The sequence below is a fragment of the Aricia agestis genome, chromosome 12, assembly GCF_905147365.1.
Source record: "Aricia agestis chromosome 12, ilAriAges1.1, whole genome shotgun sequence".
Taxonomy (NCBI): Eukaryota; Metazoa; Arthropoda; class Insecta; order Lepidoptera; family Lycaenidae; genus Aricia; species Aricia agestis.
The window spans coordinates 15,406,579-15,422,395 of record NC_056417.1 but is presented as its reverse complement, the minus strand read 5'-3'; the positions used below and the strand labels follow the sequence as shown (position 1 = coordinate 15,422,395).

Genomic DNA, 15,817 nt, shown 5'->3' with positions numbered 1-15,817 from the left:
ACCGTCAGGGAATCTAATTACTCAATGGATTACTAAGGGCGAGATTTCAATGGGACACCGTGACGGAACAACCAGCTACCAACCGCTACCAACAAAATGTAGAGGATATCAACCAAAGGGACATCAATAACTCTTTGTGTTCTTTAAAGAGCTGTAGACATTTTGTTGATTGCACCGCCATGGTGACATCGTGATATTATATTGTATTCCTAAAACTTAATTAAAGGCTTTTAGGCACGATTTTAAATAATAATGATATGCAAGTGTTAGTATCGTGGTCCCATACTCTTAAAGAGTATCTGTCAAATTGTTTTACCCTAGATATATATCTGCAATAAGCCTAAGGGCCTGTTTCACCACTTCCTAATAAGTGCTGGATATGGCTATCCACCTTAACTTGACAGATAGAGTATGCTGTATGGAGAATCGGTCAAAAAAGTTGTGGATAGCTTATCCGGCACTTTATCAGAAAGTGGTGAAACAGGCCCTAAAGCTTTAATAGTTAATTAGGTATTTGGCACGGACGTAAAAATTTACGTCCGTGGTCTTTGGCTTAAAAGCATATGAGATTTAAATACTTAGCTGACTCTGCCACAATAGACATATCATTCTGTCTACTCTGACTCTGCAGTGGTCCATTTTATAACAGAGGCACTATCACTATCAAACGTCAACTGCGTTGCACACAAAGCTACTATTTTTGTGCATACTTACACTATCCCCTGATGATTAATGGTGTCTATTTATAATTTACGCTATATTTTAGCTTTCAATTCAATTTGTTTCTTTGAATTTCTTATTTTGTTTTTTACAAATGTAACTATTCGCCTGACCGGCGACGTAACTTTGACGTTGTCATGGCAACGTCTTATCTCTTATCACGTCATTGTGTCAACAAAGGTTCGATAGTTACCTTAGAAACTCCTTGGAGATGATGGAGGTGGAGGCTATGCAAAAGGCTATGGTTACCATAGTGCCTATACTTGGCCTATACAAATAAAGCTTATATCACACATGGCCAAAGATCTTTACACGGCTATAGGTATTTTTATGTTATTGTGAATATCGGTCGGTGCATATCAATTAACTAACTAGATGAAGCCCGCAACTCCGTTGCGCCACAATTCGTTTATCGAGCAGGGACCGTACATTTTTTCCGGGCATAAAGTATATTATTTCCCGGGACTCAAAGTATCTCCATACCAAACAGCTAAATCGATTCAGCGGTTTGGGCATGAAGAGGTAACAGACAGACACGCTTTCGCATTTAGCCCGGGCGCGCACTAGCGGCCAGGCCGCAGCGTCCATGGTGTGGCCGCTGGTCGCGTTGCGGCCAGGTGCGCGTTAGGGTATAGTCCGTCAAGAAAGTGAAGAAAATAAAAAGTGGCAACATCGTAGTGTCATCCCTTTTTCTAGATTGATTTGAAAGGGATGACACTACGATGTTGTCACTTTTTAATTCCTTCACTTTGACGCTCAGTGGCCTGAGCGTAAATAGGTAACAGACAGGTAGACAGACACATTTTCGCGTTTATAATATTATTAGTATCGATTTAATTTTCAAATTACATTAATATAATAATATTTAAATACAGATATCAACTTTACATACCAAAAATATGAACGATTACAATATGTACATACTAAATTGTAATAGTTCATATTTTTGGTAAGTATGTAAATATTTTGCAGTGAATCTTTGTGCAGGAACCTAGGTAATTACTATCTTAAGCTGAATAATAACTGAAATATGGAATGTGATCTTTCCTTGTATGATTTCACTTGTATGGAAAATGATCTTGGTATTACGTTTGTATGAGAATTGCGAGGGCACCCGGACTCTTAAGATAAAATTGTATAGTTTATACGCAGTGTGTACAAGCCACTATCATTCAATTATCAATCATCATTATCTCTGGAGTTATAAATTAAGATATACTACACAATAAAACACCATAATATATAATTAAAATTTATTGATAAAATACATGTAAAAAAGTGTAAAATGCAGCAGTTTATTACATTACCGTCAAATAATAGATAGTATAATAAAAATATCCCACATGCACCAGTCTGGGTTTAAGTTAACCAGTTGGAGTTAGATAAATTGATTTTAACTATCACCAACTCACAGACTGACGCAAATGGGCCCAAATGTACAAAAAGAGATCATGTTAAAAAATCAGTCCTTTAGATTTAAATGAGAAAAAAACGTATATCAATGGAAATAAATACAATATGTAAATACTAAATACTTTATACTATTTCATAATACAAAATATACAATATAATGCACTAAACTGTTTATTATTTGTTCCTAGGTACTAAAGTTTGGCCATAATATGGTGAATACTTTAGAAGAAGCCCTAAGGGCCGAAACACATAACCGCGTTTCGGCACCACAACGCCAAAACTATCGGAATTCTTTAGTTTTTTTTAATGAGTTTTGAATGATTTTGCCGCCGATTTTGGCGGTGCGGCGCAAAACGGTTAAATGTGTTTGGGCCCTTACGGTATTTGTACTTACATATTTTCTTTATTATATCATTATTCATTAATGTCCCTAATTCGGAATTCCTATCTTGGTCTCCACATTGCGAAAACAAAAAGGAAAATAGTATTAGGCCTTTTAAATTATTTCCTAGTGTATATTATCAAATACAACAATAATATACAAATCGAAAAAATGGAAGACGAAGGAAAATTATTGTACTTTTGACTAAATGACTAGTTTTCAAACACAATTTAGCACCGTTTGTGATATAAATTAACGAACCTTATAAATACGCTAACCTCATTTCAGTAAGATTCTTTGGGCCTCTTTACACTAAATACACACCCTAAGTTAGCCTCGTACAATATTAAATATGTTTCGGTCCAAGTTTAATGGCAAAATTACTTAATTAACATTTAATACTTTTTCTAACAACCGCATTATTTCATAAGTAAATACCTAATTATTCCAAGTTTTTCTAAACAAAACATTGTAAGGGTTAAAACAGTGAAACCAGATTTTGTTACCTTGCATCAAGCTAAGACGATGTTGAAATCGTAATCTAAAAACACTAGCTAGTGTCATAAAAAATTGACTTTCCAACTCGTTTATATAAAAAGTATGTATTATTTAGAGACAAACTTTCTCTTTATCAGACAGAATTTGACACCTGTGACTATCAAAAACCATTATAAATTTTAAATACGGTCGAACGTAACTACCTAAATATCGCATACGCCAATTTGCACGCCGCTGACGGGCCGGACGCCATCGTGCACGCTGAGCGGGCGCGCGAGTTGGAAGCGCGCCTTGGAGGTGTTGATATACAATCGTTTTAATACTTCCAAATCTCTTTAAATATAATATTAACATTTGGATACCTCCCAATCTACTGGTCGTGGGGATGCAGAGCCGTGTCCGAGCCCTGCCAGCTGAAGGAACTGTCGGTGTCGCCGTCAGCGTGCACGCTAGCTTGCACGCCGCTGACGGGCCGGACGCCACCGTGCACGCTGAGCGGGCGTGCAAGCTGGAAGCCCGCGTTGGAGGGGCGGCGCACGTCGTGCACGTAGCGCCAAGTGTGACTGTCGTCTGCGGTCTCCGAGCGTGGACTGTATAGCCACTCTAAAAATTGTGTCATAGATAATTATTTTTTTAATTACGAATTAATTAAGTTGCTATAATTAATTCGATGCGAATTAAATTTCGAATGTATCCTTGTTATTTATCTATTTTTCTCATGTTGTTCAATAAGTATAGAGCTTGCAGGCAGTTTCATTAGTATGCGTGATGTGTACCTCCTTTAGACACCTTCTCGATGGCGCCCAGCAGGAAGTCCTTGTCCTGCGCCTGCAGCACCAACATCTGCCGCAGCAGCGCCACCATCGACCGCTGTGCCTGCGACTTGGCACGCACGAAGTACACCGCGACACTGCACACAATATTCATACGTATACTTTAACCATTATATGTTACGTCTAAAAGCGAGTCATAAATCTGTCTTACTATATTTTTAGCTTAGTCGATAGGAATTTTTATTTTTTAATAATTCATGCAGGCTTGCGTATTGAGCTCGTATATCCTGGCACCGTGCCGGAGCCCGGGACGGGCCCGCCCACATAGCGAGCAAGACAGACAGACAGAGACATACCAGAGCGCTAGCAGCAGCGCGGCGATGGCGGCGGGGCGCGTAGCGGCGGCGAGCGTGGCGCGCAGCACGCGGCGGCTGGACAGGCGCAGCACGTCCTGCGTCACCAGCTCGTACACAGCACTATAACCCGTGAACGGACCGCAGCGCGGCTCCGACCTACAACACACAAAAAGTTATTAAAAAAGTAAAATAAAATTATAACTCGTAGACTGAAAACGCGAATTGGGAGAAGCGTCGCGTCGTGCAATACGCCTAAAACATAAGCCACGCCCATTGCAAGTTTGTTGTTGCTTTCTGTCAGTAAATTATATTTCAATTACTCGACATGTTTGCAAAGACAGTCGACTTTTGGAAAATCAGCACCACAATGGAGCGCAAAAAGACGAAACTGGCTTGTTATAGACGCAAAAGTTACTCACCCGAGGAACATGGTTCCGATGGCGAAGAGCGTGGCGAACAGCGACAGCGTCACCAGCACCAACATCAGCGTCTGCGACTGAGCCGCGCGCCACACCTGACCACAAAATATTCAGTTACAGCTCTACAGCGATTTTGAGCCGCTACAACTGTGTCACACCCATGAAAATGTCATGGGTATGACACTGCTCTAGAGATAATTCTTAAGTCGATGCACGGTGTCATAAATCACTCCATAGCATTTTTTACTTCACAATGCATTTTTACTAACAGTATAAAGTCAGTACGCATTTATAATCAGCAAGCACCGCGTGTGCTCCCATAGCATAGCACCTTTGTAACATATCAAGCATAATGAGGGACAATTAATAAATTAATTATAATTGGGAATACATTGGTTTTATTAGCCAACCCCCTATAGTCGGCTATATGCAAATTACACCTAGATGATACGATCTTAATGCCCCAATGTGAAATATGTACTCATGTGACATCGTTTTAAGATGGCACATAGACATAGCTATAAAGTGCAATCTTATAAAATTTATTGTAAGACTGGTTTTGCTTTTTAAATCTATCTTCAGCCAATCACCAACCTTCTTAGCGGGATGGCACATGCGCAGCGCGGTCGCGCGGTTGACGTAGAACAGCAGCAGCAGTTTGACAGCGAGCACCAGCGCCAGCGGCGGCGCGAACGCCAGCCCGAACCACACCACAGACTGGTTGTAGATGAGCGAGAGACTGTGCAGAGACACGTTGAAGTCCGGACCCGACCAGCCGCGACACCTGTGAAAAAACGTATTAATTTATTTTACTAGATGACGGCCGCAACTCCATTGCGCCAAAATTCGTTTATCGCGCGGGACGCGTACATTTTTTTGGGATAAAAATTATATTACGTTCTTTCCCGGGGCTTAAAGTAAGTATCCCCATACTGAATTACAGCTAAATCGGTTCGGGCGTGAAGAGGTAACAGACGGACAGACACACTTTCGCATTTATAATATTAGTATCCATATACAAAATTTTAGTGAAATCGGTTTAAGTTCAAGAGACAGACAGAGAAACATGCGCACGCCACACGGCTTACAACTATAGCAAAAAGTGTCGTTACAATTTTGGTATTAATTTTTTCCGTCTTGCCCCCTTTCGCAACGCGCGATAAGGAACTTCGTTTCAAAAATATTACACTAACTTGTAAATGCATCCCCTGATGAGGTCGATAGCGGGCAGCAGCAGCAGCGACACCAGCGTGTCCAACACCACCAGCCGGTACATCTCCTGGCCGAAACTCGTCTCCCAGCACTACAAATTATAAACAAATATTGTTTAAGGTAAAACATATTATTATCTTATCTCTATCCATCCACCCCCTTACTAATAAACGCTGTATAAGCTTTGAATAATTATACAGTGTTTTGTCTTCTTCAATCCAATTAAAAATGTCACTTGTGTGACAGGAACAAAACACTGTATAACTGTACTATAACTGTACTTATACAACGATTATTAGTAAGGGGGGCATACGTTATTAATATTATTATAAACTAGCCGCTGCCCGCGACTTCGTCCGCGTCAACATTTTGACGACAAATTGACAAAGTTTAATACAAATTTTCATTCCCTATTTTATCCCCTTGGGGGTAGAATAATTGATTAAAATCCTTTCTTAGCGGATGCCTACGTCATAACATCAACCTGCATGCCAAATTTCAGCCGGATCCGTCAGGTGGTGGGCTGTACCGTGTACATTGATAGATCACTATGTCAGTCAGTCAGTCACCTTTCAGTTATACATATTTATTTAGACTAGATGACGCTCGTAACTCCGATGCGCCAAAATACGTTTATCGCTCGGGAGCCGTACATTTTTCCGGGATGAAAAGTATCCTATGTCCTTTCCCGGGACTCAAAGTATCTCCAAACTAGATTTCATCAAAAACGGTTCAGCGGCTTAAGCGTGAAGGGGTAACAGACAGACAGACTTTCCATTTATAATATTACTGTATAAGAGTAAGGCTCACCTTCGTGCCAGATTGCGCCCAGTACACGAACAGTATCATGAAGATGGTGATGTCGAGCAGCCAAGTGCGGGCGAGCGTCACGTAGAACGCCGTGCGTGCCTTGTAGTACTCCAACCTGTCGTACAAGCGTGTATTTGGTTTGAAATATTAACAACGTACAAACGAAAATAATCTGACATGATTTATCTTCTTAGATAGAATAATTGCTCTTATGTTTACGCTAACGGCTTATAGTGCCCTGCGGGTCCAATATAATAATGGGTTTCGGGCGCTGATGGGGCTGCCGCGATTCTATAGCGCGTCAGGGATGTTCGCGGACGCCGGAGTGGACAGCTTTGCTGCAATAATGCGAAAAAGATCCGCATCCCTGATGAGAAGAGTACGCGGCAGCTCCAACAGTTACCTGCAACTCATTGCGAGTCGAATGGACACTTAGTGTGCATTCATGAAAAAATGGACACAAATGCATGCACGTAATTTGTAATTAGGTATTTTATGTTGTGCATTTATTGGGATTTATATAATTTTTAATAAACAATTTGAATTTGAATTATTTGTAAATTAACATTCTTCTGTAACTTATATGTTCAGAAGTGGCAAATGATGATCAAGAAGTGTCAAGAACCTAAATTTTATAAACATTAGGTTAGGATTTTAAGAACATTTAGCCAACACTCTGTAAGCTATCTAAAGGGTGTTGTTGCGTCTTACTTCGCCACCAAATGGAACAGCAGCGGAGTAGCAGCTAATATCGCAGTAATAGCCAGCGACAGCAGCAGCTCCCTGTCGCCAGCCGCCGCCAGCAGCCGCCACACGCCGTACGCCAGCACGGCAGAGACCGCCAGCGCGACGCCGCTAGCGACCACGTTGACCAGCGTGCGCGCCGCACGCACGCACCACGTGAGCCGACCACGTGACGCGGTCTGTTCCGCTAGGAGCTCCTGGACAAGAGCAAAAATTTTGTTTTCTGTCGTATCTATAGTCTGGTCGTGAATCGTGATATATTATTATAATAAACAAGTTGATGCCCACAACTCTATTGCGCCTCTCATAACTCATAGCCCATAAATCGTTTTCTCTATGTCATATTGGCCAGCGTGCCGTGACTTTGCATTGCTCAGCCGTTTCTAGCATGCTTACCCGCTCCGATTTGTCAGTTTGTTTGAGGTCGGCCAGCTGGTTCGTTTTGTCTTTTGTGATAAACTACAGCTGAAATCACGACAGGGGGCGCTGCACCGCTCACCTTGAACTCGTTGTATAGCGCGTGCGCGGCGAGCGCGGCGGCGTGCGGCGCGACGATGCCGAAGTCCCAGCCGCAGAACACGCGCGCCGCGAACACCGCGCCGCCCGAGCTCGACTCTATGAAGTGCTGCCGGTACATCGCTGCCGTTCTATGGAAATAAATCTATACTAATATCATAAATGTGTGTCTATCTGTCTTTCTGCATCTGTCTGTCTGTCTGTTACCTCTTCACGCCCAAACGTCTAAACCGAGTTTTTTTTAATTTGGTAGAGATACTTTCAATCCCGGGAAAGGACATAGGATATATCCCGGAATATTTTACGGGCGTCATCTAGTGACATCAACTCACTTGTAACACAGCACGGCGAAAGTGACCATGTACAGGCAAAGCATCGTGAAGAAGTAAGCGAACGGCATACTGAACGACGGGCCCGTCGCCGCCACCTCGCCCGCCGAGTAGTGACCGTAGAATAATACGGAGCTCTCCAGACCACCCTGTGTAATAAAATGTATATAGGTATGGAACTCATAGGTATAGGTACTCAATTATATATTTTTAACATCCATCTCGTTCACACATCTTCCTTCTCAACGGTCATCTCGCAATTTTGCAGCGTCGAAGCTCCGTCAATTTATATTCTTCAACGAATGGTCGAAGAATGCGAAAATATAAATATGCGAAACATATTATGTGATTAAACTTTTTAATCGGGACTTAACGCGACTTATTTAAGTAGTAATGCTACTACGAGTACATACTTTTTCTCGACGTTTCGGCCGTGTTGCAACGGCCGTGGTCACGAGGGGACTGCAGGAGCGCGACGTCTTCGTTTGCACCGGGCGGTCGGTTCTACGACTACCCTCGAATTGTCCAATATTTGTGTTCCAATACACTGAAAGTCAGTAGGTTCACTGCGACACACAACACTAACTGTATCCGGGTTTACACTTATAGACAGAGGTGACACACGCGGTTTGCACTTATTGATCACTGGATTCCAGGCGGGCGACAATTTAAATCCGTCCTCACGATTGAAATTTTTGTACTTTTTAATTTCAATTGCTTCACGTATTACTCTCGTGTGGTAATTACGATCCGTAGAGAGGATTTTAGGGTCGTGTAGCTCCATCCAGTGATTAGTCCCCATATCAAGCAGATGTTCTGCTACCGCGGATTTATTTGTCTGGCGATTTTTCACTGCGGCTATGTGCTCTTTCACTCTTTCGCCAATAGTCCGTTTCGTTTGGCCAATGTACGAACTACCACAGCTACAATCTATTTTATAAACCCCAGGAGTTTGGAAAGGTAAGGAATCCTTTGGTGACCGAAGTACTTGTGATATTTTACGTAACGGAGTATACACAGTCTTAATGGAGTATTTCCTCAGCTCTGTTCCAATTTTGTCCGTTACGCCTTTGATGTATGGTAAAAATGCTGCTTGACGGTTCACCTCTGGATACCTCGTTTTCTCCTTCTGTCTTCTCAATCCCCTCGACACCTTATACCCGTTACGTCTAAGTACCTCCTGAACATGTGTTAGCTCCTTGGGTAAATGTTCAGGGTCACAAAGGTTATGAGCTCTGTTTGTTAATGATGATATAACAGATTGAAGATGCCGAGGATGATGATGAGAAGCTGCGTGTAGATATCTGTCAGTGTGTGTAGGTTTTCTGTACACAGTGTGGATGTGGAGATCAAAGTGAAGGAGGATGGTACATTATCCCACACTGTGTACAGAAAACCTACACACACTGACAGATATCTACACGCAGCTTCTCATCATCATCCTCGGCATCTTCAATCTGTTATATCATCATTAACAAACAGAGCTCATAACCTTTGTGACCCTGAACATTTACCCAAGGAGCTAACACATGTTCAGGAGGTACTTAGACGTAACGGGTATAAGGTGTCGAGGGGATTGAGAAGACAGAAGGAGAAAACGAGGTATCCAGAGGTGAACCGTCAAGCAGCATTTTTACCATACATCAAAGGCGTAACGGACAAAATTGGAACAGAGCTGAGGAAATACTCCATTAAGACTGTGTATACTCCGTTACGTAAAATATCACAAGTACTTCGGTCACCAAAGGATTCCTTACCTTTCCAAACTCCTGGGGTTTATAAAATAGATTGTAGCTGTGGTAGTTCGTACATTGGCCAAACGAAACGGACTATTGGCGAAAGAGTGAAAGAGCACATAGCCGCAGTGAAAAATCGCCAGACAAATAAATCCGCGGTAGCAGAACATCTGCTTGATATGGGGACTAATCACTGGATGGAGCTACACGACCCTAAAATCCTCTCTACGGATCGTCATTACCACACGAGAGTAATACGTGAAGCAATTGAAATTAAAAAGTACAAAAATTTCAATCGTGAGGACGGATTTAAATTGTCGCCCGCCTGGAATCCAGTGATCAATAAGTGCAAACCGCGTGTGTCACCTCTGTCTATAAGTGTAAACCCGGATACAGTTAGTGTTGTGTGTCGCAGTGAACCTACTGACTTTCAGTGTATTGGAACACAAATATTGGACAATTCGAGGGTAGTCGTAGAACCGACCGCCCGGTGCAAACGAAGACGTCGCGCTCCTGCAGTCCCCTCGTGACCACGGCCGTTGCAACACGGCCGAAACGTCGAGAAAAAGTATGTACTCGTAGTAGCATTACTACTTAAATAAGTCGCGTTAAGTCCCGATTAAAAAGTTTAATTATAATGCAACGCGAAAGTTTAAAATGTTAACATATTATGTGAACAAAATATAATAAAACCCATAACTTACGACTCCAATACTTTATGCTGGCTGCAGAACGAACACAAACGTTAAGACATTAATAATACTATGATTTGTATTTTATTTTATAACTACACAGTACACTAGACGTTCCGTGCGGCTTCGCCTGCGTAAATTAGATATTTTGCCTTTGATCCCTCACATGGTCTACTTCTTATCTGTGCCAAATAACAGAAAAATTGCTCCAGCTGTCCTAGCACGGGGATTGGTGATCTAGAAGAAATAGATAAAAACAAGAAATAACTATAGTTTCTTGGAAAATTGTTCCTGATTTAAAGTAAATAAGGTCGTAGATTCATCGGCAACAATAATCATTTTTTATGTATGTTTTTCGAGCAACTTTTACGACCTATTGTTTTGCGAGCTCGGATTTATAAACATTTATAAAATGTTACACAATTTGTCTAGCACTTTGGCGATGTAGATTCTTTGAGGGTGGAATTATCAAATTTCCCACGCTAAACAATGGGTAATAAAAACAGTTCACAAAATGCACTTCAAAATAAAATAACATTGACATTGAATATACGACCTTATTTACTTAAAGGTAGGATCTTTTATCAAAAAAACTATAGTTATATTGTGTCTACGAAGATCGGAAAGAAATTTCAATCCCCGTGCTAAGAGCAAGCAGTAGTTACTGAGATAAGCGCGTTCAAATAAGCCCTTTCAAATAATTTCCCCCCGCTTTTTCCACATTTTCCTCTATTTCTTCGCTCCTATTAGTCTTAGCGTGATAAAATATAGCCTATAGCCTGAAAGCCTAACACTGAAAGAATTTTTCAAATCGGACCAGTAGTTCCTGAGATTAGTGCGTGCAAACAAACAAACAAACTCTTCCGCTTTATAATATTAGTATAGATTGCCACGGTAAGTGGAAACTGAGAAAAATTTCAAACATCTACTTCACTCTTTAGTTATGCCTTGCAGTTAACGAAAGCTGCCATACCAGACAGAAGAGAAGTAGAACCCAGCGTCGTATGTACCTTGCCGCTGACGAAGTCTGCTGCGCTCAGGCTGTCACCGGTAGAGCCGACGGCAGCGTCGTGCAGCAGCTGCGGCAGCACCAGCAGCAGCAGAAGCGCGGCGCCGAGCAGCACGTCAAGCGCGAACAGCTGACGCAGCAGGCGGAAGTAGGAGCCGGCGGCGGAGCCCAGCGCGCCCTCCACCGCGCGGATGTCGTCGTACCACAGCTCCACGGAGAATAGCACGGCGCTGCAGCGACCGCGGAACTGCGGGCAGAGAAATTAACATGAAATATCACATCCATACTAATATTGTTTAATGTAAAAGTATTTGTCTGTCAGTCTGTTACCTCTTCACCCCCAAACCACAGAATAGATTTTGCTGAAATTAGGTAAGGACCATAAAGTTAATATTACACCTAGCGGAATAGAAAAAAAAGGCCTGAGCAAGAGTAACACTTCGTGGTAAAAAGAGACGTGTGATACATGACAGCAGTACTCTTTTTTGACATCCAGTCGGCACTTGCCGCACGTTGACAATTTAATCTCATAGAAATCATGTTCACGCACGCTTGTGTAAGTGTATACGTACACATATTTTTACACACAGATGAAACCAATTTCGGTTTCGTTTGACAGCTCGAGATTGTTGCTCTATTCCGCTAGGTATATCAACGTTATGGTAAGGACATAGAGCTAGACTTCTGAAATTTTACTACTTCTGTTCCATAATGGTACGGAACCCTTCGAGCATGAGTCCGACTCGCACTTGGCCAATTTTATTATTTACTACTACTGTTTATACACATACCCGTTTCCAGGCGAACCCGACGCGATACTTGAACCGCTTCCAGGTGGAGAGCGGGCGGCGCTTGCTGCGCAGGCTGACGGACGCGGACAGCTTGGCGCGCACGCTGCGCTTCATCGTCAGACCCTGGGGCAGCTCGCGGAGGGCCTCCCTGGCGGTTTTGTAAAGCATTTTGTCACATATTGGCAACATAGAATCCATGAGACCAACTCAACTGATGGAACATAGTTAGATTTTTGACTGTATAAAATTATTTAGAGGATGAATGGCAAATAAACATAATAATATTATTATTATGGTTTGCCTGGTGGTAAGTTACTTAGAGTCCTCAGTCTTGTGTCAACAAAGCGACGTCGTTTAACAGTTTATTTTTCTACACGGATAATGAAAGACCTAACATCGAGGACAATTTGTTTAAGGAGTTGTGGTTGAGTCTAGTGGAGGAAATCTCGAAGCAACGACTGGGTGTCAGTTTAAACTCTACTCGCCGGGACCTCGAATTGGTGGTAAATTTCACATTTAAAAACTGCAAACTATTTTGATTAAAAAATCAATACCTCCTGAGCTCCTCGGCGACGGGGTTGTCCTCCATCAGGTGTCCGTGGTGCTCCATCTCCCGCACGATGATGTCCGCGCGCCGCTCCTCGTCCGGCGAGGACGCGTCGACGTCCACGTCCGCCCCGCGCCGCGCCCGCAGCGTATCTGACAATGTTTACTTTGTTAATGGTGACTTGGAAACGCTTTTAACTTGTACAGTAAAGCATCATTTAATTGTTATCTACGTTGTAATAAAATTAATTGTAATGATGTCATATTTAAAACGAATGATATTATTCAAAACTAGTCTAGTGTTCTGTACAATTATATTGCATGTCTATGGGAAAGTGTCCAAGCTCGAAGTCACCGCTTTGCACGTCAAATAGCATCCGGAGGCTGGCTCTCCGTTCACCCGGTTCAGGGACGCAGGGATGACAGCGAGGCCATCCGTCACTTCGGACCGGCCTCTGGTGCGCCATGCTCGACACGAAGCTGTATGTCAGTACAGAGGGACACAAGAAGGCCAGACCTGGCTGTCATTCCAGTTACTTATAGGAGTAAGGCAGTACTGGAGTATATGGATATATAAATACAGTGAAAATCGCAGCACACATGTCCATTCAGCAACTTTTAGTCGTTGAAAAATACAGTTTTGATATTTTGATAAGCTGTAATAGCCATGCAGGAAAATATTTAATCATTCATAAGATCTTTGGACTAAATTGTGTTTAAGAATTTACCTACCATTCATTCTTTCCATTTTAATATCTTCACTTATCACAACCATATTATTATTTATGCAAAATAAAAATCCATTTATTTTTATCTTCTTTCATTTACATTAAGTTAAGGTCAAAATTGTATCAGACATAAAACAACAATCCTGGACAACTACATAGCAGGAAATGATTCATACATGATGTGTAGAGTTCAGTGGCCAACTTCATTAGAGGTAATCAAATAAGTTATACAATCAAGACACAAATTATCTTCACTTGGTTCCAATTAATTTTGATGTAAATCTATATATTAATACGTGAGCCAAAAACTTTGTATGCCTTTTGACGAAAAATGGGGAAACGTAGGTAAATGAAATTTTGCACACTTATAGTTTATATGGTGAAGCAGTGCATTGAGCTAATATTATTTTGAAATTATGTTTTTATCGTACATTTTTTTAACAAACAAAACATTACACACACTGCAACACACACACTAGGAAAATGACAGATTTTTGAGTGACAAGCCTATACTTACGAATTATACTCTTTTATTTATGGTTGAAGTCTGTTGACAACAAGGTGACAAATGGATTATAGTTTTTTTTATTGAATCTTAAATACTATAAGACAATGCTTACACGGCCAGTCTGAGACCAGCTGAGTCCCAGAGTCAATATATTTTTACAAAATATAGGTAGTAGTCCTAAAAATGTCGTTGAAACTAAGGTCGAATTTCGACCATTGGGCGATCTCTAGTGTAACTGTGTGAATATAAATTATAATGCTTGCAATTTAAATAGATCAATAATCAATAATAATAATAATATTTATTTATTCACCTTTTAAAATATTAATACAAAGGCCCCATACATAATTTGGTCAATAGGCATGACAAAAAAAAAATTTTTGTTGGTATGTGAAGGACCATTCAAAAATAGAAATATCGGTGAAAAAATGACTCTGATAGCTTAAATACTCTCCAAGATATCACAATTCAAAACTCACATAAAATAGACCTTCCCAAAACTTTCCATACAAAATGTCAACTAACTGTGTTGTTACGCCTAGCTAGTTTGTTCAATAGCAATGTTAAATATTGCGTTTATGAAAGTGGTTTGATAAGAAAAAATTATCATTTTCATCATTTATCATTATTGCTACATCGCTACGCCCAGCGAGCGTGCTGCGGTAGCAGCCGGCGACCATTACAAAATAAAAGGGGGGCTTGGGAGCGCAGCCCCCCGCCAAAACAAAAACAAACACAATCCAGAAAGTCCAGAAGTAGGTTAGGGTAGAACTGTGACTGTGTTGTGGCAGCAGCCGGCGACCGTCACAAGACACGCTGTAGGTTAGGTTAAAGGCGATAGAAAAGGCGACCAAAAGACTTTAGATGTAGCCTCAGAATTCCGAAAATTTCAAAGGTGAGTAGCTCCAAAACTGGGGGGTTTCTCAGTGTAGATTTGGATCGGGAGGGGGGCGGGGGTGTTTATCCCTCCTCCCCTTTCCCCCTCACTCCCTTTACCAAGAATATCTAGTAGAAAAATAAAGTATAGATAGTGAACTTACTGTGAGGCAGCTGACGTGATGGCATAAAGTTAACAGCTATTTGCCTAGCCACATTGTTCATCTGAGTCATCGTCCTGCGGACTTGGGTGGGATTTAACTCGATATCTTCGACACCATCCTCCATTTTTAACGCCCACTGTAGTGCTTTTCAGCTATTAATTCTGATATCCTTGGTTTCTATGAAAAATTTGTTTTTTACACTCAATCTCGAAAGAACATAGTAAACAATTGAACATTAGCAAGATAAGGAAGGAAATAACATCAATATGTGATTAAGGTAAGATAAATAATTGATAAAGTTACTCAAAACGTGAGTTTAATAATTTATAAGATAATCATAAAAAATAAAAAATAGGTATTTTAAGTTCTGACAGCTTAAGGCTTATGAGTAATTTCACGTCAAAGTCCAAACGTCAAAGCCATGTCAAAGCAAGTCAATTTTTTTTTTTACATACCTCTTCTTTTTAATTATGATAAAGATTGATATTGCCACTTTAAGACTAACGTCTAGCGTTAGACTGAGACGCGAAAAGCGATTAATAGCGAAGCGTAGGTACCAAACTTCCAAAGTCCAAAGGGCTTAAATTAAGTACTA

General features: G+C 41.2%; 1 protein-coding gene across 1 annotated transcript; it reads right to left on the bottom strand.

The window, feature by feature from the left end:
* Positions 1–2,872: 2,872 nt before the first annotated feature.
* On the bottom strand, positions 2,873–15,553 carry LOC121732497 (transmembrane channel-like protein 7). The gene is made up of 14 exons (XM_042122397.1): positions 15,223–15,553; positions 12,955–13,099; positions 12,401–12,548; positions 11,611–11,856; positions 8,176–8,321; positions 7,827–7,974; positions 7,295–7,524; positions 6,584–6,698; positions 5,755–5,864; positions 5,156–5,345; positions 4,562–4,656; positions 4,143–4,298; positions 3,790–3,923; positions 2,873–3,616 (listed from the first exon to the last, which is right to left on the bottom strand). Exons 1-14 carry the CDS (start codon positions 15,344–15,346, stop codon positions 3,384–3,386), a joined length of 2,220 nt encoding a protein of 739 aa, XP_041978331.1. The 5' UTR covers positions 15,347–15,553; the 3' UTR covers positions 2,873–3,383.
* Positions 15,554–15,817: the final 264 nt, after the last annotated feature.